Here is a 27,228-nt window from a genome sequence, read left to right on the forward strand (position 1 = left end):
TACTATCGATACTAAAACAAGCAATAGTTTTGCGAAAACTAGTCAAGATGTTACTGCTGGACATGTAGTACGCGACAGGTTGAAATGGCAATCGGGGAGGAAACGCCCGCAAACCTCCCTCGCTAACCCGGTGCGGGCGAGCGCGAGTGACGTGCGGGTGTGCGGGGCGTCCACCCGCCCCATACTCTGCTTGCTATCTCGACCTGGCACCGACTATACATATAGGTAGGTTTCTTATAGAATAGAATAGAATAGAATAGAATGTTTTTTTATTCATGTAAACTTTTTAAAAGTGCTTATGAATAGTCAGGTAGTTTTAATTTACCACTGGTTCGGAATGCCGTTCCTACCGAGAAGAACCAGCAAGAAACTCGGCGGTTGCTCTTTTTAATTTTTCAATTTACAATGTTATTATACCGTACTATACAAGCCATTGCAGCCCCGTGCATTGCTGGAGCGAGTCAAATCCAAGCTTTTTTATCGTTTACATAGTCTGCGACTGCATAATATTCTTTTTTTAGGAGCATACTTTTAACACATTTTTTAAACTTGTGTAAAGGCAAGTCTAAAATTGGTTGTGGAATTTTATTATAAAATATTACACTCATTCCCACAAATGACTTTCGCACCTTCCAGAGGCGGAGCGACTTATAGGGACTTCCACACGCACGCCATACTCTTGCGCCCGCGCTGCCTGAATCCAGCGGCTCCCTGCGACTCGTTTTGGTCTTCAAAAGCAATCGGTGCAAGGTGGCCATTCTAGCCCCCTGGGGACCCAACGTCTCTATTACCTTTATCGAACATGTTTTAAAAAACCGGCCAAGTGCGAGTCAGGCTCGCGCAATGAGGGTTCCGTACTACAGTCGTATTTTGTCGACATTTTGCACGATAATTCAAAAACTATGATGCATAAAAATAAATAAAAATCTGTTTTAGAATGTACAGGTGAAGACCTTTTATAATATTATGATACCCCACTTGATATAGTCACTCACTTCGAAAGTTGAAAATACTAATTATTAGTTCATGAACACAATTTTTTTTTGTGTGATCTAAACCTAAATTAACGGTTTTCAGATTTTTCCCCAAATGTCAGCTATAAGATCTACCTACCTGCCAAATTTCATGATTCTAGGTCAACGGGAAGTACCCTATAGGTTTCTTGACAGACAAACAGACAGACGACAAAGTATGAGGGTTCCGTTTTTCCTTTTGAAGTACGGAACCCTAAAAACATTTGAAATTCAAGTATTAGAAAACAGTTTCATATTTTGTGACTCGATTGTGTTGTGTGACTTTTGTCTCTATCATTTGTAGGGGATTACGTAACAGAGAGAGCGCTATACTAACTTATTTCTATGTAGGCAATAGGGTCTCGGTGGCATCCTTCGGGTACGGAACCCTAAAAACGCGAAAAAAGGCAATAGGCCAAATTTCGCTGCTTGACGATTTGTTTTGGGACCAGCTCCTATTAAAAGTGGCGGGAATAATTCAGGGCGGGTTGTATACGCGACAGGTCGAGATGGCAATCGGAGAGGGAACGCCCCGGACACCCGCATAGCCCCCGCGCTAACCTAGTGCGGGTGACGTGTGGGTGTGCGGGGCGTCCCCCCGCCTCATACCCCGATTGCCATCTCGACCTGTCGCGGACTCCACTTAAATAATAAATAATAATACATTTCTTTTGTTTTTCTATTTCTTTTACTAATACAATACATATTATCCACATAAATTCATTATAATAATAATAATTATTAATCACTATCACTACCCATATTATAAATGCGAAAGTGTGTTTGTTTGTTGGTTTATCGGTCGCAACGGAGCAACGGATTGACTTGATTTTTTACACAGATATAGTTGAAGACCTAGAGAGTGACATAGGCTACTTTTATCCCGGAAAATCAAAGAGTTCCCACGGGATTTTTGAAAATCTAAAACGCAAACGAAGTGACGGGCATCAGGAAGTATATTATAATTAATAAATTATTCCATCCCCGGTGGTACGGGCTCCATAGCGTTTTGTGTGTACGATGGCGCCTGAAAATAGAAAAAAAAACCGGTCAAGTGTGAGTCGGACTCGCACAGGGAAAGGTTCCGTACCATTGACTTAATTTTTACTACTTAATTTTTGATCCAGAACTCTTAAAATATTTGCACACGATTAATTTAGTCGAATGTTATGGGCTCTTTAAATTGTATACTTCCATCTTTTTTGTACCAACGTTCTTGCAAATAAATGATTATTTATTTATTTATTTTTATTTATCGTTCAAGAAATAACACGTTTTGATTTTGTGACTTTTCATGGCGGCTATTTTGATTTTATTATTTGTTGTTATAGCGGCAATAGAAATATGTATGGGTATACATTCTGTGAAAATTTCAACTCTCTACCTATTACGGTTCACGAGATACAGCCCACTGACAGACAGAACCTCACTTCACGTTGTTTGTCAAGATCTCACGTACAAATACATCTTGACAAACAAAAAAGTGGTCATGGTGATATGGACAAAAAAGAATTATTTTGTCACGTTCTAATAGCCCAACAAGGACTTGTACATTAATGTTACCTTAATATAAAAGGAAAAGATGACTGACTGACTGACTGACTGATCTATGAACGCACAGCTCAAACTACTGGACGTATCGGGCTGAAATTTGGCATGCTGATAGCTGTTATGTCGTAGACATCCGCTGAGAAAGGATTTTTGAAAATTCAACCCCTAAGGGGGTAAAATCGGGGGTTGAAATTTGTGTAGTCCACGCGGACGAAGTCGCGAGCATAAGCTAGTGCTACCTTAAAGAAAGAACATTGTCGAGTACCTGTGGGCATAACGCGACGAGGTGCGGCGGCAGCAGTGCGCAGGCGCGCGGCGGCAGTGCTGCCAACACTGGCACGGCGCTGCTGCCGAGTCGCTCGCTGCACTTTACCCACCCCTCCCACGCCACCTTGTTGCTCCATACCTAGACATATGAGCAAAGGTGATAACTCCATACATCCTAGGTGTTTCCTCATACGTATGGCTAAGGTTTGGAATACTCTTCCGCGATATGTGTTTCCTACCAATTACAACCCGGGTATCTTTAAAACAAGAGTGAATCTATGAAGTGTGATCTTCTAGGTAAACGCATTCCATATTAGGCCACATCATCACTTCCCATCAGGTGTGATTGTGGTCAAGCGTATACCTATAATGAATATAAAAAATAAAAAACTGTGGCCCTACCGCGGTTGTTTGACAGCTACAATGTCACGATCGCAATCATCTCTGATTGGTTAATGCTCGCTCACTATTGGCCACAATGCATTGTTGCAACAAGAATCGCACAAATTCAGCCAATCAGAACAATTGAGATTGTAATAATGATTGATGCAGGTTTTAGACAATCGCCCTGCAGGCCAGTAGAGATTGCAACATTAGCCATCACAGGTATGTGAAAAATCACACGAAAAACCACCGGCTGAGATTATGTCATAATACAGAGTGTAATTAGAACACTAGCAGACTTAACTAGAGTGAGGGAACTCTAGGTTCGATCGTCAATCGACGATATGTATACGATTCATACGATAAATTACCTAATTAATTGATAATTATTAAATTAGATACCACAAAAAACCTGTATTTTCAAAAATTTCGCAATGTGTTACAAATAAAATATCTGAGTGACGCTAGAGGTCAACGAAGGTTGCGTAGATAGGTGCCGCGTCGTAGGCGGGGCAGTGGCCCCGAGTTTCGCAAGCTATACATTGCGGGGGGTTTTTTTTTTAATGTGTTCCTCCCTTTTTTTCCTCCGACATGGCGGTCGGAGACTGTTCTAGGGGTGATTACGTATCTCGCGACAGGCGTAAATCTCGCGATCATTGCTGTCAAATGTCCGGCTAGAGAGAAACAGCAATAGGCACAAAGCAAAATAAGAGGAAGAAAAAGAGAGACAGCAAATGAACTATCGCATTGCTACTGATGTCGCTACTGCTACGTTTTGCGTAATCACCCCGCCGGGATCTCCGTCTCCTCAGCCAGCCTCTGCAGCACGACAGATATCATCTACAGCAATAGTGACACAATATACCTCTCTCTCAATGAGTAACTGTAGAATGTTAAGCGCCAAAGGCCCGAGAGCAGGGTACAGCGTGAGCGCCTGTAGCACGGAGCGCATCATCAGAACCGGGATCTCTGTCTCCTCGGCCAGCCTCTGCAGCACGGCAGATATCACCTATAAATAATAAATGCCAATAGTTATTAAACACGCCGATGGCAGAGTGAACTAGTGAGGAAACTCTCGGTTTGATCCTGAATCGATCTGTCAAATATTTGGTTAAGGGTTACGTGAAATCGAAGATACCTAGTCGTTCATAGCCTATACCTAGCCGAACGATTTTAAGGTTATTTCGTGGTTTAACGACATTTTAATGTAGATAACGGGTACATACCACGATTAATTTTTGTTTTTATTTGTCGATATTTTAACCCAATTGCACGGGTCGTGGTCACGACGGCACTGCGGTGCTGCGAGAGATGAAGTTCAGCTGTCAAGGGCCGCAGTGTTCGGTGTAAAGCTGTTCCAGGTTATCTTGAGCATGTTCCTGAAGATCCACATTTCGAAAGCTTGCAGGCGGTTAGTTGCTTCCTATTTGAGCACCCAAGTTTCACAACATACAACACTTACGTCCTGCGTATAGATGTGTTTGACGGCGAAGCAAAGTGCAGTAGCCTTGATGATGTACTTGAGGTCCGCCTTGCTGGGGTCGATCAGGTGCAGAGCCACCAGTAGCTCTTCCGGTGTGACTGTTACAAATTCAATGGGTAAGCTACAATTTTGACACCCGAGCCGAAGGCAAGGGTATTTGTTAAACAGCGCCGAATGTTTAATTTTCGATGTGTTACAACATAATATAATGCATACATTTTGAAAAAGGACACCCCATATTTGCTTTCTTGTCAACTGTCATGTCAAAAGTATGGTTTACCCTTATACAATATCCATGGAAAGAATCACTAAAGTCACTAAAATAATCACAAACAAAACTATGGTTTCTAATAGAATTTCGAATGTTTTTTGAAAACATGTTAGTGGTTAATTGGTGACTCAAAATTGGTGACTCAAAATGGTTAACGCCTACTGAGATTTTCAGTTTCAGTAAGAGAGAGAGCCCTATACTAACTTTTTTCGATCATACTTTTATAACACAAGACAATATGACAGTTGACACCTAGAGCAAATAATATGGGGAGTCCTTTCTCTAAATGTATGCACTATACAACATTTTACAATACATTTGTAAGAAACCGGCCAAGTGCGAGTCAGACTAGCGAGGGTTCCGAACTGCAGTCGGTATTTTTTCGACATTATGCACGATAATTCAAAAACTATAACCTATATATATTTCCTTTCGAGGTACGGAACCCTAAAAACTGGTGAAGTTGATTAAATGCATATAAATCATCAGATGACCTTAGCATTTTAGATTTCGAATAACGAACTAGTCTTGAAATAAGTTCTTTAGTTAAATTCATACAAGTTTTCGACAAAACATTTAACTTTAAAACCAAAATATCTTTTTTTTTTAAACTTTAAAATAATACTCACAAACTCTATCTGGAATGTAAAATAAGAAAAATTCTTTAAAGCAAAATAAGACTGATAAAAAAATCATAATAAAATACTTAAATACTAACAAGAATAATTAAAAATGTACCTGAACATTGTTCGTCTGTATTACTCTGTAGTCCCAATAGTTTGTTGAACACTTCCTTAACTACTGGTGGGTTGAGTTTTATCAATTTCGGTAGCGCAGCGAATATCTGAAACGAATTTAAGATCATCATCATCAACCGATAGACGTCCACTGCTGGTCACACACACAGTGTACCTATATCAAATATTTGAAAGGAGCAACCGCCGAGTTTCTTGCTGGTTCTTCTCGGCAGGAAAGGCATTCCGAACCAGTGGTAGATGCATCCGACTATTCGTAAGCACTTGTAAAAGTTTATACGAATAAAAAAGATTTTCATTTTTCATTTTCATTTTTCACAGGTCTCTTGTAGGGACTTCCACACGCCACGGTCTTGCGCCGCCTAAATCCAGCGGCTCCCTGCAACTCGTCTGACGTCCGTCCACCCAGTGGCGGGTCTTCCAACGCCGCGTCTTCCGGTGCGAGGTCGCCATTCCAGCACCTTGGGACCCCAACGTCTATCGGTTTTACGAACTATGTGCCCTGCCCATTGCCACTTCAGCTTCGCAACCCTTTGAGCTATGTCGGTTTCTCTAGTTCTCCTATTGGTTGATCATGATGATCATACTTGCTTAGTTCTGTCAGAATGATTAATCAATCAATCCGCCTGTTTGCGTCCACTGTTGGACATAGGCCTTCCCAAGAGCACGCCACCACACACGATCCTCCGCCTTCCTCATCCACCCACTTCCCGCTATCTTCTTAAGGTCGTCAGTCCAGCGGGTTGGAGGTCGTCCCACACTGCGCTTGGTGATACGCGGTCTCCACTCCAGAACACGTCTGCCCCATCGGCCATCGGTTCTGCGGCAGACGTGGCCTGCCCACTGCCACTTCAGCTGGCTAATTCGTTGGGCTATGTCCGTCACTCTGGTTCTCCTACGGATTTCCTCGTAAATCCTTTCAGAATGATAAACATTTCAAACCTGCTTTATAAAGTGTGGTTCCAGGGTGTTGAAGCGCCTACAACATCTTCGCGGCAAATGCGTACCAATTCGTCGACTCATAATTTTGTCGTTCACTTAATTATTTAATTGTTTCTTTATAGTATTTTTGTTATTGTATATATATAAATTAGTCACTTTTATAACTCATGTTTAATATTTTGGAATCAAACATTATTAATTTAAAATCACACATTTATTATCTTTTCCAAATGTCAGTTCATGCAACATAATAGTTTTATAACCACCCGCAATTTTCTATATGTTTTTTGTATCAATTGACGTTTTCATAAATTCCTTTTGTTGTTTTTTGTTAAAACCCAACCAACGGTCTGCGCTCAATAAATCATTTACAACTGCAAGAAAAATCGTTTAAATTGTCATCCACGCACGCATGTCTGTCTACACAGGGTAAAGCTTACCTCCTTTTTGGAGAGTCCATTGAGTATTGGTACGAGGAACCGAACGTCCGACACTCGCGTGGCGTACAACTCGCGCACTCGGGACACCAGCTCTGGGCTTGGGGGACCTGAAATATTATTTTCAATTTTTTTTTTAATTTTCAGTAGACCTAACGGCCTAAGTCGGCGCGGTTGTAGAAAGAGGAGGGAGGGATGAGATCAAACAACTCTTGAGAGCACTCCCCATTATAGAGGCGACAGAACACGCAAAGAGAGCTTGACGTCTCTGCGGTATTCCAAGCTATCCAACGAGCCGGTTTGTTTGGGATCGTTCACAAGTCGAACAGCCCGCCTTTGGATTCGATCAAATGGAAGGAGTTGGTACTGGGGTGCTCCGACCCAATTGTAATTTTAATAGTTTAATAGTTTATTTCATATAACTTGAGTTTACAGTAGCTGTAGGAGGTTGGAGCCTTCTTTTAGGAGTAGGCGAACTACTCCTGTGTCAGAAGACACCGCTCTTCCTTAACAATTCAGCGATATCAAGCAAACGTGTGTAAGTTAGTAAGTGTATGGATAGATATATGTATGCGTGTATTTGTGTGTGTGTGTGTGCATGTGTGTGTGCGTGTGTGTGTGTGTGTACGCGCGTGGTCTATGCTTATATTATGTGAGTATTAAACAAAATAGTCAAATAAACCTAGTAAGTACTACAATAGTTGTTATATGGTACGTAACAAAAGCGATTCCACTTCATATCTTTCACTTTTGACATGATAGTTGTCACATACAGCAAATATGGCGAACTTTTCTTAAAATTTATGAATCGAGTTGCGTCATACATTTATCGTAAGCACCACAAACAGCTCTCTTATTACGAGAGCAGACCCGTGCTCGGTAGTGAGCCGGCGATGGGTTGATGGTAATGATGACTTACCTTTTTCCGTGAGAATATGCACCAGCTTGGTCAGCAAAGTTTCAGCGCCACGCGGGCATTCGTCCAACAAAGCTTCGAAAGCGGGTCGTAACAGGCCGGGGCTTGGGTCGCTGATGTCGTCCGGGTCGGATGGGACGGGCTGGTTGAGCGCGGCCCTTAACGGCCCTTCTAATTGTCTCAGCACACAACGCTTAGCCTCGGCGTCCGCGCATCCGTATACGCGAGCGATTTCCACTATCAACTCTACAAAAAAAAACATATACAAGGCTTCATCCAATAATGTTTGAAAGCGGGTCGTAAAAGGCCGGGGTTCGGGTCGCTGATGTCGTCCGGGTCGGATGGGACGGGCTGGTTGAGCGCGGCCCTTAACGGCCCTTCTAATTGTCTCAGCACACAACGCTTAGCTTCGGCGTCCGCGCATCCGTATACGCGAGCGATTTCCACTATCAACTCTAAAAAAAACATATAGAAGGCTTCATCCAATAATGTTTGAAAGCGGGTCGTAATAGGCCGGGGTTTGGGTCATTGATGTCGTTTGGGTCGGATGGGACGGGCTGGTTGAGCGCGGCCCTTAACGGCCCTTCTGATTGTCTTAGCACACAACGCTTAGCATCGGCGTCCGCGCATCCGTATACACGCGCTGTTCCACTATCAATTCTACAAAAAAAAAAAAGCTTACGCTTGACAACAAATGGGGTCTTTGTGGCCTATAAGATGCCTATACACTTTGTGGCCTATAAGATGCCTATTCACTTTGTTGCCTATAAGATGCCTATTCACTTTGCCTTGTGGCAGGAAACACTGGTACAGGAGAATTGAGAAACAAGGTTGTGAATTTCTTTAGCACACAGTATATTCCGATAACAAACTGATAAATTGATATTTTGCCCATATGAGTGAGCGAGACAGGAAGCTTCACTTCTGTCGGATAACCTGACAACTTACGGGTTTTTATACATGAATACAGAAGAAAAGCGTAGGATAAGACCTTTTCTTGCATAAAAAATATATAATGGGCTAGAAAAAATATTTAATTTTTCACTGGGATACTAGATTTGCTAATCTGCACTTCACCAGCGTGGTGGACTATGGCAAAGCCCTTCTCTTACTGAGAGGAGACCCAAGTTCAGTAGAAGCCGGTGATGGGTTGTTGATGATGATGACTAGGCCTACCTTCTTTCTCGGGGAACAAGGCCAGAACGAGGTTCAAGCACAGCTTGTACAGCTCGTCGCTCCACATCCTGTTCACGTGCTTGTTGCCGAACAGCTCCTGAGGCGGAGTGGACAGCGAGATGAAGCCGAGGTACAGCAGCGCGTGCTTGACTATGACCTTTCTCGTAGCGTCCGTGCTACGCTTGTAGATCTTTATCGATGTTTTTAACGCTATGTCGCGGATTTCCTCGTTTTCACTCACTGAAAATCCATAAGTAATATTATTTAAATGTGAAAGTGCCTTTATACTGCTACCTTTTCTAAAACAAGGTGCCTTACATCAAGATGGGTTCCGTGAACTCTAAGGCACGCAAGTTTCGTTACGGAATGGAATTTACAAATTACGTTTTCACTAAAAATATAGTGGCTAATTCCGTTGTACACAATCTCTAAACTAAACTGAAATGACACGTCGAAATCTATTGCTATCCCTTTTATAAGTTTGCTTGTGGAAAAAGGACAGCACTAGATTTAGACCTGTTTTCAAACATTATTAATTTAGTTTAGTTTAGAGATTGTGTACAAAAGAGTCGGCCCCATTATTGAAGTAAAATTACTTCACACGCGACTTGAGAGAACTCAGTGTGCCGAGTGGGAGTTCCACAAAATTATTCAAATGACTTCACTACTGCGTTAATCGAGCTAACCTCAAACGCATCGAGAATCGCGAGCAAGCGAGTGTGAGTTACCACCGAAGCTAACCAGCCCATACACGTGTACTCACCGTGAATGGCGTTTATTATTTTTGTTAAGTTGACGTCGTGATATAAACCAACCAAATTTAGAATGAAATTTCTATAAAGTGATTGTATGGAAGCAGCTGTCTATTAAAATTAAACTGGTTATATCTACTGTCTATGTTTATGTTTTGAAATCATCGTCTTTGTAGGTAAAACCGGTCAAGTGCGAGTCGGACTCGCACATGAAGGCTTTCGCACCATCGTACAAGATATTTTAATAATTTTTTGAGCAAAACTGTAAGTTAATGACAACAGCGTCATCTATATGTGATTTAGAAAACTAATTAGGTATGTTTATGAACACATTTTTAAAATTATTTTAGAGCCTAGAAAAGTAAATTAAAAGTAGTTTTGACTGCACAAGACTTTTTACTGTTCCCCTATAATATTAGTTTAATTAAGTGCCATGGTCACACAAAAGTTAATTGAAAATCATCATCATCATCATCATCAATCCATAGCCGACCCACTACTGAGTACGGTTCTTCTCGCAGAATGCAAATCTGACAAGTACGGGTTTTCCTTCACCGTTAAAGCAAGGGATATAATATTATTATAATTCCTTAAAACGCAAATATAACTCCGAAAAGTAAGAGTTGCATGCGCGGGATTGAACCCCGGACCCACCAACTAGGAGACCATCATCTTCACCCCAAGCTATCACCGCTTAAATGAAAATAAATGTCTTTATTATTAGTTCTCACCCTACTCTCACTGCAAAAATCTATGTGACAACTTATCGATCGCGTTAGCGTCGTGGTTACTCGATTTACTTCGCAAGTTGTCCAAATTTGAAACTCACACTCACCTCATGCTTAAATCGACCAATCACGTGCGCTCACGTTGTCACTTTCGAATGCGAGTCGGTAAACATTAGTCGGTCCCGAGGACGTAAAAAACTTGCATTCACTATTTATGTTTCTCCTACTTGGCACTAGATGGCGCTGTTTCAATTATATACAAATCGTAGTTAACTTTTACGCGATCGAATAGGTAGGAAATCTCCCACTAGGCACACTGATCTTTTTTCGAATTGAAGTTACGATCACTTCCCCGAAAATGTAAAGAAGAAGAAGAAGAAAAAGAACAGTTGTATTGAGGCCTATATTTCCTATGTTTTTTTATTCTGATGTAAGATAATTTTACTTCAAACGCGCGTAAAGGAATCTTTTTACTATTAATTTTATTGTTCAGTATATAAAAGTTGAGGCTAAAAACCATGTTATTTTTTTAAAATTAAATATTATTTGTTTACAAAAAACCTAGATAATTTATACTTCTATACTAATATTATAAATGCGAAAGTGTGTCTGTCCATCTGCTAGCCTTTCACGGCCCATCCGTTCAACTAATTTCCCCGAGAATTGCATCCCGGGGAAGGACATAGGTTCCCATGGGATTTTTAAATACCTAAATCCATGCGGACGAAGTCGCGGGCATCATGTAGTTAAAAATAAATCAATATCTTAGTACCATGTTCAAATTATTTGAAAGTCACTTACAGATATGACAAACTAACGCGGCTACATATTTATGCGCTCTCGGCGGTCTCATAATACACAACTCTTCCAACATTTCCAAAGCTAAGAACGCTGACTTCTCCTCCGTAACCAAATGCTTCAAATATTCAACAGCCTCATCCGTAACCACGGGCGCTTCTAAGTAAATCTTTCTTAGCAACACGTCTTTACTAGCATCCATTACCGGGTCACCCCGCTCCGCTACTTGCGTTATTAAAGCGCAAAGCAATTGGTTATAATTCTCGTCATGTTTTTCGTGTAATTTTGGCTGCAGAGTTACAGGATGTCGGTTAAAGCCTTGCATGAAAGCATACTCTTCGTATAGCCACGATAATGCCAAGTCCATCCTATTCAATGGGTCCTCCAATATGTAATTGAGAACCAGATCCCGTATCTCGAGAGTATAACTTGATGCGAAGATCGTAATAAATTTCGAACGAATTTGTGTAGCTCCACCGATAATACTTTCTTTCTCTGCTCTTAGAATCCTTTCAACCGCTTGTAAGATCAACTTTTCTTTTATTTCTTTTGGTATTGGTCGCGTTAATTCTTGCAGTTTGAGCAATTTGACTTTTTGTTTTAACTTAGGAACTGTCGGTGTCGGTGGAGGAATTAACTTATCTTTTTCCTTTGTCTTTCTTTCCTCTTCTTTTAGATGTTCCTGTCTCGTTTCTTCCATGAGTTTGGATACAGCATTTTCCATTTGCTTATCCTGTTTAGTTGATTCTTGGAGTTTCGCTACAGCGTTTTTGAGTGTTAATTTTTCTTCATCATCTCTTAGTAAAGGTATTATGGCTTCTGAATTGAATGTTGGTGGGACGATATTGGCAGTACTGATCGTCGTAGGTTGTTCTTCCTTTACTACCGCAAGCATCATTTTCGCCAGACTTCGCTTCTGAACTTTTGTTCCCGAATTAGGTATGGGTTTATATTCAGTCATGAAAAAGTCTGGCATGAGTACTGGTAGATTATTAAGTAATGTCGCCATTACTAAGTTAACAACGTTTTCTACGTTGTTCAATCCATCAAATATAGAGTCTTCTGTTGCCGTGGCTTTAGTTATCACAACTGGTGAGGTAGGTACAACAGTTAAGGCAGGTTGGTTACTGTCTTCATCGAAAATGTTGAAATCACTACGACTATTACTGTTACTATCACTTCCTGGAGCGCTCTGAGGTGAATCTATTCGGATTCGTTTTGCTGGAGTGTCTCCATTTTTTATTTCTCCCAATCGCTTATTCCTCCTTTCTTTAGGTAATACTTTATTTATTTCTTGTGGAGTCATTCCTATGTCTAGGAGCAGTTGAGTGAGCTGAGGCATTACATCACCAGCAGCAGGATGTTTGACCAATATCAACAGTTGCATTTTCAAATGTTTGCGAACAGAATTCACTTGGGACTGTGATAAAGTTGGGGGCAACGTTGTGTGGAGGTCTCCCAATGCTTGGATGATGTTTGGCAAATACTTGGGCCTGAGTTTGGCAATTATACACAATGTTGTCATACAAGCCATTAGGTTATTGCTTGATATGTGTTGAGAGTTGTGAAATTTGAGGAGCAGTTGGAAAATGTGCCTGAAATATTATTACAAATTTATAATCTAAATCGAAATGAATTTCTTGTGAATATTAAACATTAAATATTATACAAATTGTCTTATAACAATATTAACTATTGTTTATTAAGACAAATAACATAATGAATATTTTCGAGATTTTCGGTAATTTACAATTCATTTCAAAACAGATGTATTATAAAAGGTATTATATTTGAAAATGTATACTATAATTGAAATTATCAAAAAAATTGTCAACATGTATTAATTTTAAGTGAGGTGCAATGCCGCTGTGTGACTTGAACTACAGAATAATTAAACTATTTACTCTGATTCCTCTTCCATAGCTTTTCTTTTGAGGAAAGGCAGATTGGTTGGCAAACGATCAAGGCTCAATACATCGTCTGAATCCTTGGTAGGGTTTGCACTTTGTAGCACGACCATCTCTTCAAGAAACTTGATAGAAAACGTCCGTATACCTTCATTGTCGCTATCAATCATGTTTAAAATTAGAAGCTGAAAAAAAATTTTTGTTTAAAAATTTCTATAAGTACTTACTTACTCTATCCGCGGAAAGAACTTAGTATAGCTTATACTAATTTCTAAGTATAGCGCTCTTTCTGTTATGTAATCCCATAGAAACGATAGAGACAAAAATCTCAGTGGGCGCTAACCATTTTGAAAAACCAACGAATCACAAACTAAACTATGTTTTCTAATTGAATTTCGAATGTTTTTGAAAACATTTTCGAACCGGATTTCAAATGTTTTTTGAAAACATGTTTGTGATTGGTTGGTAGCTCAAAATGTCAATGATTTTGTCTATCATTTGTATGGGATTACGTAAGAAAGAGCGCTATACTAACTTCTTTCCGTGGATAGAGTATATATAACCTTTTGTCCTCATGTTAGTGTACCATATTATAATTCATACAATAATCTCAATAAAAATAGCAAACCCTACAAGAAAAGTGAAAAAAGATCTGAAATGATTCACTTAAAATCTATTATAATAGACCTAAAGGCCTTTAACAAATTCTAAAAGTATTAAACCAAATATACAAAAAAACTTTCAATAGATGTGGTCCAATTTAATAAATCATGGCAAAACTATGGCTGGTGGCACTATAGTTTGGTTTAAAATCAAACTATAGTGCCACCAGCTTATCTGTTAGTAGCCAACAGACTGGCAGAAAGGAGAAGGTGGATGTCTTAAGCACTAACACGGTTATAAGTCCCGCAAATTGCTATTGCACTGGAACCATGTCTCATTTACACCGAAGCCGAAATAAAAATATACCATCAGCTCGAAACTTCAGTCTAGTGCTGACGTCACTAAAATAGCGGCCACGCGCATATGCAATTTGTGGGACTTATAGCAGGTATCAAGTACCAGAACAAAGTTTGCTATCATTTGAATAGGACATAGCTCAATGGATTGCGAAGCTGAAGTGGCAATGGGCACGGCACATAGTTCGACAAACCGACAGTCCAGCCTGGTGCTAGAATAACGACCTCGCACTGGAAAGCGCAATGTTGGAAGAGCTCCCACTAGGTGGGCAGATGAGTCAAATGAGTCGAAGGGAGCTGCTGGATTCAGGCGGTGGAAGACTGGCATGTGGAAGACCCTATATCCAGCAATGGACATCTATTGGTTGACAATGATGAGACTCACCTTTAACTTGGCAAGTTGTTCCCACACATATTGCTTGTCGGATACGTCTGCTGTGCCCTTGTAGATCCATAGCAGAACATTTCTATACACTAAGCTTGCTGCCTGAATAGCCCTCTTCTGCACAGCTATAATTGGGTCTATCACTAACAGCTGCAGCTGAGTTATTATTTTAGGTAGACAGTTTTGGTGTGATTTGCTAAAACAAAATATGTATACTAATGATATATTTATATAAATTTAAGCTTATTTCATGGTATAACAACATATTTTAATGTAGATAATGGGTACATACCACAATTAATTTGACGTTTTTATTTGTCAATAAAAACACATGTTATAGCAATATTAAAAAGAAAAAGATGCAGATACTCTAAATTTAGTCTAGAGGAAGACAAGAGAATCGTCACCATTGTACAACTGATTTATTTGTTCATGACAAAAGCTGTGCTTTCAGTTGCTTACAAGATTTGTAATTTTTTATGATTTGAAGAGTAACTGAAGAGTATCTTTGCCGGACCGGCATTTCTGTTCCAGACCCACAGTTAGAGTCCCACATGTGGCAGAAGAGACACTATTTGTCCTATAAGAACTATTTTCTGGGATAAAAACTAACAATGCCACTCTCCATAACTTTTAACTACTTATATCCATGCAAGAAATCACTTTGATCAGCTGGGTCATAACAAACCAACTTTCGCATTTATAATATTGGTAGTGATTAATAACAATAATATCCCTCTGAACAGAAAGTAGGTACCGTAAAACGAATAAAAATCTTCATGATTTCTGACCAGAATGTGATAAACCTAAGCTATAACTTGATCCAAGGACTCTTTGGTACTGTACTATGTCCATAAATGTATTTAATTTAGGACTAAACCTGCAGAACCTTCAAAACTATTTTGTAAGACCTACCTCAGCTCCTCGATGAAGCCAACAACCAGTTTTTTAACCTCAGGCGACTTATCGCTGACAAAACTTAGGATGTTTTCCATGTAAACTGGTACCATGGCAGGTACTTGATGTAACAAAACTTCGATAATTTTCCGCAAAAGATTCGCCTTTTTCTTGCCCTCGGACATTCCTGCCTCGTTTATCCATTGTATTAACTGAAAATGAAGGGGAAATGAAACACCGTGGAAATAATTAATCAGTATATTTCGATAAAATAACAAGTTTTTGTAGAGACGAAACACACCTGATTTTGCGCGGTCACATTCGATCCTTGCTGATATTTACTGGCCATTTTATTGTTATAAACTACTGTAACATTATTGACAACGAATTCATGAAATTAAATAAAAATTATTGCAAAGAGAATATAATCACTAATTGCATCTTATTAAATATAAATACTGAAAATCCAATTCCAAGCCAATGCAAAAACGCATTTAAATGTCATCTCACTTCTGTCAAAAGCAAAACTCAAATGACAATGTCTCAGTGTTTCCAATTACGATTTTGGTTTTACCCAGTTCCTGTAGGGCTGGTGTAGGGATTCCTCCTAATTTAACTAAAACGAAATACCCTGATTTAAGGTAGAAAACAATTGTTATTCTATAATACAGTAATTCTGCTGTTTTTAAGCCTTTCTAAGCCTATCCATTAAATCTAAGAAATATAAAATTTAAATAAGTTGGGCAAAAAATAGAGTTGTCACCGGAAGTTTAATTTTACCCAAAATTACTCAAAATGCCTGTCACGGAAAAAAGCACATGCGGCCCTAAGCGTATCTAATATTAATCGTTTTGCACTTAAAAAGGGTGGTTTCCCTATAAGTGGAAACACTGTATTATCTTGTCAAATAAACGTCAACCAACCACAGAGGTATAATATTCACAGATACAACAAAGTTCACAGGTTACACATAGATGATTAACACAGAATATTTTATTGTTACGGTAGAGATGGGTAACTTTGGTATTTTATTCTTTCAAAAGTATAACTCCTGACCACTGAGTCAGGGATTAACTATACTTTTGTTGACAAAATTAAATAAATTAAATGAATAATGCAATGAAATAAATAAAACACCACGGTCTCCACAGTGCACTTGTACTCTAAAGTAAAACGCATTTTGCACCTCTCAGTTATATTACAGTATTTTATTATTTTAAGTTAACTACAGTAAAAGCGGTGCTCGATGAGGGATATAAAGATTTTGCATTTCAAAATCTCTTGGTTTGTTTTGTTCTTCGAGCTCTAAATATGCGCTGCGTACCACCAGGAGACAGTAGAAAATAATCACTGAAAAAAAAAAGTTATGTAACTAGGTACGTATTAGACATAACGAATCGATATTCCTAATATAAAGGCAACTTCACACCAAGCTTGATTGATAGCTTCACCCAATGATACAAGATCTGGTTTATTTTTTGCAATGAATCAGTTCAGTTCTTTACTTGGTGTCATTCATAAAACACTTAGGTACCTATTAATAATATTATTGCTCATATAATTTAATACTTTATCAATACTTACCTAATTAAAATAATATGCCTTTATAATGCAGGCAAGGATTTTTCGATACAGTATTCCCATGAGAGCAAAGCGGCCAGTCGTTATTTATGACATAGAGTTAAAAAACTGATCATATTAATTTATGATAGTCAATTGAGTGCCTCTTATTTCATTACTTACTTAAATACTTACCACACCACTTTAGCAAGGTGATTGTCGCAACAAAATGTAAAAATACGGTGGAAACCACCACAGTCGCCAACGCTAATACAAGCAAGAACAACCCGCTGTTGAAGTATGTTTTCATGTAGATTAATTTGTTCTGAAAAAGAAAATTAAAGAAAGTAATTTTCTGACTCCTTTTTCTAAAAAGCGGTCAACTCCATGTTTTTAGGGTTCCGTACCTCAAAAGGAAAAACGGAACCCTTATATGACCTAGAATCATGAAATTTGGCAGGTAGGTAGGTCTTATAGCAGACATTCGGGGAAAATCTGAAAACCATGAATTTGTGGTTACATCACACAAAAAAAAATTAAATTGTGGGCATGAACTAATAATAAAAATACTAATTTTCAATTTTCGAAGTAAGACCTGTAAGGTAAGGTAAGGTAAGGTATAACCTGTGCATGCTAAAACAGATATTTATTTATTTTTATGCATCATAGTTTTTGAATTATCGTGCAAAATGTCGAAAAAATACGACTGTAGTAGGTACGGAACCCTCGTTGCGCGAGCCTGACTCGCACTTGGCCGGTTTTTTCAATGAGAAACTCACCATATGAACGCCAACAATGAGCAGTAAGCTTATAATTAGGTAATACAGATACACCAGTAAAAGATATGCGTGTGTAATGTAAAGGCTCTGGGCGATTCTAGTCATTTCCTCAGGCGTGTGATCAGGAACTGGGTCATGTTCGTGAGTTGAAACGAATACGATGACTCTGTAGAGAGAGAACGATACAGCACCTATAGAGAGCAGTGAAAATACCTGAAAAATACAGACAAGTTATTATTAAGGTTCCGTACCTCAAAAGGAAAAACGGAACCATTATAGGATCACTTTGTTGTCTGTCTGTCGGTCTGTCAAGAAACCTACGGGGTACTTCCCGTTGACCTAGAATCATGAAATTTGGCAGTTAGGTAGGTCGTATAGCAGACATTCGGGGAAAAATCTGAAAAACGTGAATTTGTGGTTACATCACACAAAAAAAAATTAAATTGTGGTCATAAACTAATATCAAGTGGGGTATTATATGAAAGGTCTTCACCTGTACATTCTAAAACAGATTCCTTTTTATTTATTTTTATGCATCATAGTTTTTGAATTATCGTGCAAAATGTCGAAATACGACTGTATTACGGAACCCTCGTTGCGCGAACTTGACTCGCACTTGGAGGGCGGGCAACTTTGGTGGGTTGGCGGGCCGCACAGACAGACAGACAGACAAAGTGATCCTATAAGGGTTCCGTTTTTCCTTTTGAGGTACGGAACCCTAAAAACACCAATGATGAGAAATAACAACTACTTACTATAGAAATATATCCAATCACGAGTGATCCGACTCTCAGAGGTACACAACAACAACATTTCTTCAATCTCGGCAACCGTATAGCCATCATTATATCAAAGTTCAAACACTACACAATAAAATATATCGGTCCGTTTGTGAAAATCTAACCTGCCTTTACTAAGAACCTTAATTTAATTCGCCATAAAAAAAAACTGTTTCTGCTATTTTAAATTTCGATCACACCATAACAAAACACCTTTACATTTACACGTTCAGAAAAAAAAAGTTAAAAATGTAAGTAACAATGTAACTGTGTATTTTCTAAAATTTTATTTTAATTTCAAGTTAGGTTTGATTTAAAAACAGCAAAAATAGAAAACAAGTAAAAATTGGAGGGCTATGAATAAAGGGACTTGGTTTATTAGTAATGTACCCGTGCATGATATTCGGGCGTTATCGTTCTTATCAGATTAGGCGCGCAGTGATAAAAATATTGACTGACCAGGCATTTGCACAGGCAAATACTAATTCGTGAAATAAGTGAATCTATATTGATTGTTTAAAATAACTAATAAGATTGCGTTCTTAATAAAATAAAACAACACTAATTATTGTAAAATAATAAAACCCGGGAAAGTCAGATTCGCGCAGCGAGGGTTCCGTACTGCAGTCGTATTTTTTCGACATTTTGCACGATAAATCAAAAATAATGCATAAAAATGAATAAAAATTTGTTTGAGAATTTACAGGTAAAGCCTTTTATAATAATATGATACCCATTACCCAACTTGGTATATGAATCTTACTAAAGTAAAAATAGGAAGATATACTATTTGTTCATGAACACATTGTAATTTTTTTATGATGCAACCACAAATTCACGGTTTTCGGATTTCCCCCCTTACGTGTGCTTTAAGGCCTAACCTACCTAAACAAATTTCATGTTGTACCTACCCTATATGTTTTTTTTTACTCTTGAGTCTTGACAGACAGACGGACAACAAAGTGATCCTATAAGGGTGCCGTTTTTCTTATTAAGGTACGGAACCCTAAAAGGTTTAATTATTCTACACTCTACAGCATTCCAGGGTGGGTAGGTAATTAATTAGTTTTTCTTAGTTTTAATAAAATCAAAATCAATTTATTGTTAGTTTGTTGAAAATTGAAATAGGTAGGTTACATACAAAATACCGTGTTTTTAATAAAGATGGTAATTTTGACAATATAAAAGAACCTTATGAGTAGGTAAGTAATTATAGTTATAATTCGATTTTTGGTTTGCGTTTCCGGTCTCATTCAAAATCTCTCAAAACCGCCTGTATTATTTTCTTCGAGGCCCAAGTGTGTACTGCGTACAGCTAGGAGACAGGCGCATAGAATCACTGAAAAATAATAATTGTAATAAGTTTTTTATTCCATTACAAGTTATCCCCTGACTGCGATTTCACCTGGTGGTAAGTGATGATGCAGTTTGCAGTTCCGTCAGCGGGCTGCAAATGAACCGTAATAGGTAGAGTTGAAATTTTTACATAATGTGTTTTCTATTGCCGCTATTGCCACAAATTATGGAGTGTGGACTGTGGAGATAAGGCACATGATCTCATAATGGGGAAAAATTGAACAAGTGTCCAGCTATAAACAATAAATAATAGTTCAAAAACCCTCCAAATTGGCGCTAGCGTAGGCAAACTGCTACATATTTTATACCTATGTTCATACCATAGTACAGTGCGACAAGCGTAGACTGAATATAAAAGCTAGACTAAAGTACTGTGTAACCGCGACTGAGATAGCGATATCACGACGTAACGATGAATAACACGACAATTACTGGATATAGATAAAGACCTGGAGAGTGGCATATGCTACTTTTTAACCCGGAAAATCAAAGAGTTCCCACGGGATTTTCAAAAGCCTATTTCCACTCGGACGAAGTCGCGGGCATTATCTAGTAATAGAATATATTATCTTTATTCAAGTAAATTTTCCAAGTGCTTTTGAATCGTCAGGTACCTAGTTTAATTTTGCATAGGGGAGGGGGGGACCCGCACACCCGCCAACCCCCGCGCTGACCCAGTGTGGGATAGCACGGGTGACGTGCCGGTGTGCGGGTCTTCCCCCCGCCTCATACCCCGATTGCCATCTCGACCTGTCGCGTACTATACTTTGTACAAAGTTATTACACTAATCGCGATTGATTTGCTGTTATCCGTTTGAAGAGTTCCGTCCTTTATCTCGGAAACTAATCTTCACCAAACTAAGCCTATCCTCACAAATTTTAGCCTCAATAGCGCATCGGTTAAGGAGCGGATTGAATTCCGAAAGGTCGGCGGTTCAAACCCCATCCATTGCACTATTTCGGTGTGGGGAAGGCCCCAGGATGCAAGCTATCCCTGTACCAAATTTCGTCAAAATCGGTTAAACGGTTGAGCCGTGAAAAGCTAGCAGACAGACAGACAGACAGACGGACAGACAGACAGACACACTTTAGCATTTATAATATTAGTATGGATATTCTATTCTAATATAGGTAACACATTTATTTAAATATTTTGTCTGTGGAGTACAGGGACTATGGTAGGCTCCCCGTGCAAGGCGGGGCGGGTCAACTAGGTAGTTTCCTTATTTAAAAAAGCAACACAAACTTACTATCGCAAAATAGCCGATTACGAGAGATTGTATTCTCGAAGAAAAACCACAACGATTATATTTCTGCAATCTAGGTAATCGACAATCCATAATTTAATTCACTAACAGTTAACACCTTTTCGTGTGTAAAAAAGCAAGAACTTATTCAGCTGCACTAAGTAAGTAAGTATAATAAGTACTGTCTCTACGAAATTAGCAAATGTATGAAAAGTAAAAACAACAACTTTCATATTTTTTGTCCACTGTTTCGCCGTGTTTAGTTGTTATCAGTTATCACACTTATCAAATTAGGTGAGGAGATAAAAGTATTGACTGGCGAGTTTCATTTGAAAAAAAAAGGCTACAAAAAACTTTTTTTGTTTTTAGGGTTTCGTACCTCAAAAGGAAAAAACGGAACCCTTATAGGATCACTTCGTTGTCTGTCTGTCTGTCGGTCTGTCAAGAAACCTACATGGTACTTACTTCCTGTTGACCTAGAATCATGAAATTTGGCAGGTAGGTAGGTATTATAGCAAACATTCGGGGAAAAATCTGAAAACCGTGAATTTGTGGTTACATCACACACAAAAAATTTAATTGTGGTCATAAACAAATGTTGCTATTTTCAACTTTCAAAGTAAGATTACTATACCAAGTGGGGTATCATATGAAAGGGCTTTAATTGTACATTCTAGTTTTTATTTATTTTTAGGCATAATAGTATTTGATTTATCGTGCAAAATGTTGATAAAATACGATTGTAGTACGGAACGCTCGTTGCGCGAGTCTGACTCGCACTTGGCCGGTTTTTTGTTTTGTTTTGTTTTTTTACGGCTTTAATCGATACTGTTCACCGATAAAATATTTATAGGCTTTCTTGTGAGATGTGTAATGAATGAACCAACAAAATGTGTTGAAAATAATTCCAATTCAAATGAAATAAGTATGGGCTGATTCTCGATTTATGACTTTTTCTTCCACTTGCTCGGAATGTGCTACTTTACTGAAGAAAGGATTTCATTACAGAGGACTGCTATCGGGTCTTTACTGGCCGCACGCCAACAATTTCCAAGAGGACTATAATGGAAATTGCTGGACAGTTTTATACTGATGACGAGGTTCTTTATGGTGTACCTACTGTAGACTAAAATAAATTGAGATTTTTCAGGTAGGTTTTTTGCCTTAGGGATAATCTGCCTCTGGCATACTTACTTAATTATTGTCGGCTCCTTTAGTAGGTGGGTATTTCATGAATATCTTTTCAGATTCTCGCAATTTGACATAGTAGCTGCAGACCACGATGAACGAATAGAACTCTAAAACTGAAGAAATGGCATAATTTTATAAATTAAAGCTATAAGTACCTATAACCATTAATCCGCCCCGGCTTCACTCGGTTAATTTCTGAAAATCAGACTTTAGAAAGCGATTAGAAAACTTTGGTGACTTATGTTACTGTAAAATATCGGAAAAATCTAGCAGATTCTCGCCTAGTGGTCAGCCTACCCAAGCACCGGACCACATGAGTACCTATAGTCCGCGACAAGACAAGATGTCAGTGGGGGTATGACCCCACTGACATCTTGTCTTGTGTGGGGTGTCCCCCCGCCTCATAAGGTGGGGGGACCCCCACACGGGTCTGTGTCACACCCGCTCTCGCCCGCACCGGGCTGGCGCGGGGGCTGTGCGGGTGTGCGGGGCGTTCTCTGCCTGTCGCGTACTTTGCCATCTCGACCTGTCGCGTACTAGAGATATTATACCGGACTCTACCTCCCATGACCCTATCAACCTCTCAGTTATATCATATCGCGGAGCGAGCCCCCGGGTACTGACTCCTTTCGTGTTTCCCTGAGGTGCCGTCTTCAATTCCTAGAAATTATTTTATAGAGTCTTTGTTCCTTGAGTAGTTCTCCCCTTTCTGGGTCAGACGTTCACAAGCACGCAGATCTTCGCGTGCCCCACGGTCCGGATCCTCTTTCAAGCACCCACTGGCCCGCGATCACGTTGCCAAGCTGGTCTACCTCTTGTGCCATTGGTGCGCGAACTCCCGTAGCTTGTTGAAGCTTTCCGCCGAGGCGAACGTGGGCCAACCGGCCACGTCCGGAAAGAACCGAAGCAGCTCACCCCTTTCATCTCATTCATTCGGACGCTCTTGCTACTCTACTACAATGCAATCGCCAATCGTGTTATTTATTTCACGATGGTACGAAACCCTTCGTATTCGAGTCCCAGTGGTACCTACAGACCGGGTAAATAGATAAAGTGTCTAAAACAACATTATTTCTAGGTACTAACTATGTACTAACCAATGAAGAACATTATTCCTAAATACCATCCAATGAGAAGCTGATTTATGAAGCATAAAGTGAGTAAGCAAGCCACCTCTATGAGCCAGGTAAACAAGCGGCATATCAGGTAGTCGTTCAGTAATCTTGGTTCGCGCTGAAAATATTAAACACTCGTTTACTGTGTCGTGACCTTCCGGAATTCATTCCGCTCTTGAGGCACATATGGATAGGATCATCGATTTAAATGACAAGATATTACGGTCAAGCGAACAAAACTTTTCACGGTTTAGAAACCAAATAAATCAGCGCCACCTCTTAGATACTAATGAACGACCCGTTTGAATCCAGACGTCACTGAGGTTGCATTGGTGAATAAGCACCAATGAGTCGGTGCCATTTTGTTTGTTCAATTTGACTTATTTTACCTATCTAACAATAAATTTAAAAAGAAAATAGGATGTAACTTACGTGTGATATACCAATCGCCAAATAAATCAAAAACACCAACAATACACCCTCGCAAAGCAAAAACGGAACTTGTGTATAGTACAACAAATAGACATGATCAGTTCCCGGTTTCCTCTTCACCAGCCAAGCGCCCAGTGGAAATTTTTCACCAATCAATATTTCCAAAATGGCCGTTGTAATGAAAACTATGCAGAATATTGTACGAAACTGTAAATAGAATATTTTTGATGAAAAAAGCTGAATCTGACAAGTGCGATATTTGTGGTATGGCAGATGATGTCCAGCACGTACTAGTGGAGTGTAGCAGATATAACTTGCGGAGGGAGATGCTGGTGCAGAAATATAACATGAATAAATATGACATAGGTGGTTTTACGAGTCTTCTCAGTGTACCGACAACAGAAAGTTTTAAATAAATTATTGAAATATTCCTGCATAAGCAGTAATATCTCTTCGGGTCTATCTGTTGCACTCCATTACGAAATTTAGATTGTAATTTAGGTTACGATGGGGCTGGCGTGTCCGTGTCGGGCAAAAGTCCCAAAAAAATAAAGATTAAAAAAAAAAAAGAATATTTTTAATTAGTCTGCATCTACATCTTCTTCTAAATATATAAAAGGAAAAGGCGACTGACTGATCTATCAACGCACAGCTCAAACTACTGGACGGATCAGGCTGAAATTTGGCATGCAGATAGCTATTATGACGTAGACATCCGTTAAGAAAAGATTTTTGAAAGTTCATCCCCTAAGGGGGTAAAATAGGGGTTTGAAATGTATGCAGTCCACGCGGACGAAGTTGTGGTAATAAGCTAGTTGGTAATAAGTTGATAATAATGATGATCTCCTTATCATCATTACCAACCGATAGACTTCCACTCAAAAGTCTCTCACTCGAAAGTCGCTCAGCGACCTATGGAGAGGGCTATGTTAGGAGTTTCCTTGAGGGACAAGATCCGAAATGAGGAGATCTGCAGGAGAATCAAGGTCACTGACATAGCCTACACTATTAGCAAGCTGAAGTGGCAGTGGGCAGGTCATGCCTGTCGTAGAGGCGATGGCCGTTGGAGCCGGAAAGTCCTTGAGTGGAGACCGCGTTTAAGCAAGCGTAGTGTGGGACGCCCTCCAGCACGATGGACCGACGATATAAAGAGGCTGGCGGGAAGTGGCTGGATGAGGAAGGCTGAGGACCGGGTGTGGTGGCGCTCTTTAGGGAAGGCCTATGTCCAACAGTGGACGTCCACAGGCTGATGATGATGATGATGAGACTTCCACTGCTGCACATAGTCTGATAAAGGGACTTCCACACGCCTCGGTCTTGTGCCGCCTGAGTCTAGCGCGGGATCCCTGCGACTCATATTTTTGATGTCGCTCTGTGCATCTAGCAGGGGCGTCTTCCAACGCTGCACTTTCCGGTGCGAGGTCACACTTGTAGCACCTCTCCAACGCCTTTTTCCAACTATGTGCCCTGCCTATTGCCCTTCAGTTTCGCAACCCGTAGTGCTATCTATGTCTACTATTTTTATAAATGACTAGATTTGGTGGATTTTTTAATCATCATCATCATCATCATCGACAACCTGTGGATATCCACCGTTTGACATGCCTACGCCTTCTCTAATGAAAACTCATTCGGCCATAGTAGGTAGGTACGTCTATCGGTTGATAAGGATGATGAAGTTTTTTAAAGAAGTAAGAACTTATTTCTACTAGTAAAAAAGCCGTGGTAGCCTAATAGTGATTAAGACTTCCGCCTCCTATTCGGGAGGTTGTGGGTTCGATCCCGGGCACGCACTTTCAACTTTTTCAGTTATGTGCAATTTAATAAGTTTTAAGCAATTAAATATCATTTGCTTTAACGGTGAAGGAAAATATCGTGAGTTAACCTGCATGCCTGAGAGTTTTCCATAATGTTCTCAATGGTGTGTGAAGTCTGCCAATTCTCACTTGGCCATTAATAATTAATTATATACTAACCACAGTCCATATACAAATCAAAATGGAGCCACATCGTAAGGGGTAAGCCAGCAAAAACTTTTCTATTACTGGCAATATTACTTCGACATTCACGCACATCCTAAAGTTGATAGGTCAGTAAAGGACAAAAATAGGTTAAATTTTATCGAAGGAAGACAGTTATAGTCCGATCTATATCTCAAAAAGATATTTCACTAAGGTGAAGATAAAACAACTTACTTTCCTATAGATTTTTATTTTTACTTTACCTAGCTATGTCATAGGCAAAGAAATTGGAAGTACTATTACGTATAAGTATATATTATTTTTTACAATATCCTGGTCATAGGCAAAACATTTTCGAAAGAGCTGATTTCTATTTAATTTAACGTTTAAGAAACAAAGCCTATAACTATAAACGGTATCAAACATTCAAAGTATTTTTAAGTCAAAGTCAACTTGACTGATTATTCATTCACTTGTCAATAGTTCTTCGGCCTTAACATTATGGTCTGTCACAAGATAAAAGTGTAAATATCTATTTGTTTAGTCTATAGATTAACAATATTATAGTATAATGTACATAATCTCTCCTCTTGTGTTGTTGTAGGTTAACAAATACTAACAATAATCTAACTATTGTACAGCGTGTTTGGAAAATTCAATAGTAGAATTCTGAAACCGAGCAACCTCCTTCGTGTTTTCTTCAATCTACGCGATATTGGCGAAGTAAATTGTGCCGTGGTGGCACTACCAAAAGCCACTAAGCAAGAAACAACAACAACAACATTATGGTCTGCAAATCAAAGAGAAAGAGGATACCTAGATAAGAAATGAGGAAATGATAAATACTTAGAATGACTTACTATAGTCAGTGCGTGCCAGACTTTCGTTATTTTATAAAAGCTAAAAGTTTATCTGCGTATTGTCCCCAACACTGGTAAGAATGTTTGTTTAGGTTTTTGTTTGGGTCATGGTGGCTTTAGATCAATAAAGTAATTTTTTTAAATATGATCTTCGGAATAATATTAGAAATCATTGCCAGATACATAGTGTCGTGGCAACTCCCTGCCAGACACCTTAAATAGGCTCATCTAGTGGTAGATGGCTCATTTATTTCGCAAAGGATCAGCCTGGCTGTCCAGCGTGGAAATGCCGAAAGTATTTTTGGCACGATTCCACGCGGTCATGAT

At 39.3% G+C, this 27,228-nt stretch overlaps 3 protein-coding genes across 3 annotated transcripts; all 3 read right to left on the minus strand.

Moving 5' to 3' along the window:
- Positions 1 to 1,687: 1,687 nt before the first annotated feature.
- On the minus strand, positions 1,688 to 16,116 carry Sym (symplekin scaffold protein). The gene is made up of 13 exons (XM_034977052.2): positions 15,923 to 16,116; positions 15,640 to 15,833; positions 14,725 to 14,920; positions 13,378 to 13,565; positions 11,477 to 13,068; positions 9,196 to 9,435; positions 8,023 to 8,265; positions 7,107 to 7,213; positions 5,708 to 5,813; positions 4,678 to 4,796; positions 4,081 to 4,224; positions 2,830 to 2,970; positions 1,688 to 2,040 (listed from the first exon to the last, which is right to left on the minus strand). The coding sequence occupies exons 1-13, from the start codon at positions 15,968 to 15,970 to the stop codon at positions 1,987 to 1,989; spliced, it is 3,372 nt and encodes a 1,123-aa protein (XP_034832943.1). The 5' UTR covers positions 15,971 to 16,116; the 3' UTR covers positions 1,688 to 1,986.
- A 730-nt stretch (positions 16,117 to 16,846) lies between these two features.
- On the minus strand, positions 16,847 to 19,098 carry LOC117989656 (uncharacterized). Its single transcript, XM_034977049.2, has 4 exons — positions 18,716 to 19,098; positions 17,961 to 18,173; positions 17,377 to 17,506; positions 16,847 to 16,971 (listed from the first exon to the last, which is right to left on the minus strand). Exons 1-4 carry the CDS (start codon positions 18,803 to 18,805, stop codon positions 16,847 to 16,849), a joined length of 558 nt encoding a protein of 185 aa, XP_034832940.1. The 5' UTR covers positions 18,806 to 19,098.
- Positions 19,099 to 19,982: 884 nt separating this feature from the next.
- Positions 19,983 to 26,155, minus strand: LOC117989742 (uncharacterized). The gene is made up of 5 exons (XM_034977153.2): positions 26,057 to 26,155; positions 24,081 to 24,287; positions 23,631 to 23,766; positions 22,537 to 22,646; positions 19,983 to 20,078 (listed from the first exon to the last, which is right to left on the minus strand). The coding sequence occupies exons 1-4, from the start codon at positions 26,153 to 26,155 to the stop codon at positions 22,537 to 22,539; spliced, it is 552 nt and encodes a 183-aa protein (XP_034833044.1). The 3' UTR covers positions 19,983 to 20,078.
- Positions 26,156 to 27,228: the final 1,073 nt, after the last annotated feature.

The sequence above is a fragment of the Maniola hyperantus genome, chromosome 16, assembly GCF_902806685.2.
Source record: "Maniola hyperantus chromosome 16, iAphHyp1.2, whole genome shotgun sequence".
Taxonomy (NCBI): domain Eukaryota; kingdom Metazoa; phylum Arthropoda; class Insecta; order Lepidoptera; family Nymphalidae; genus Maniola; species Maniola hyperantus.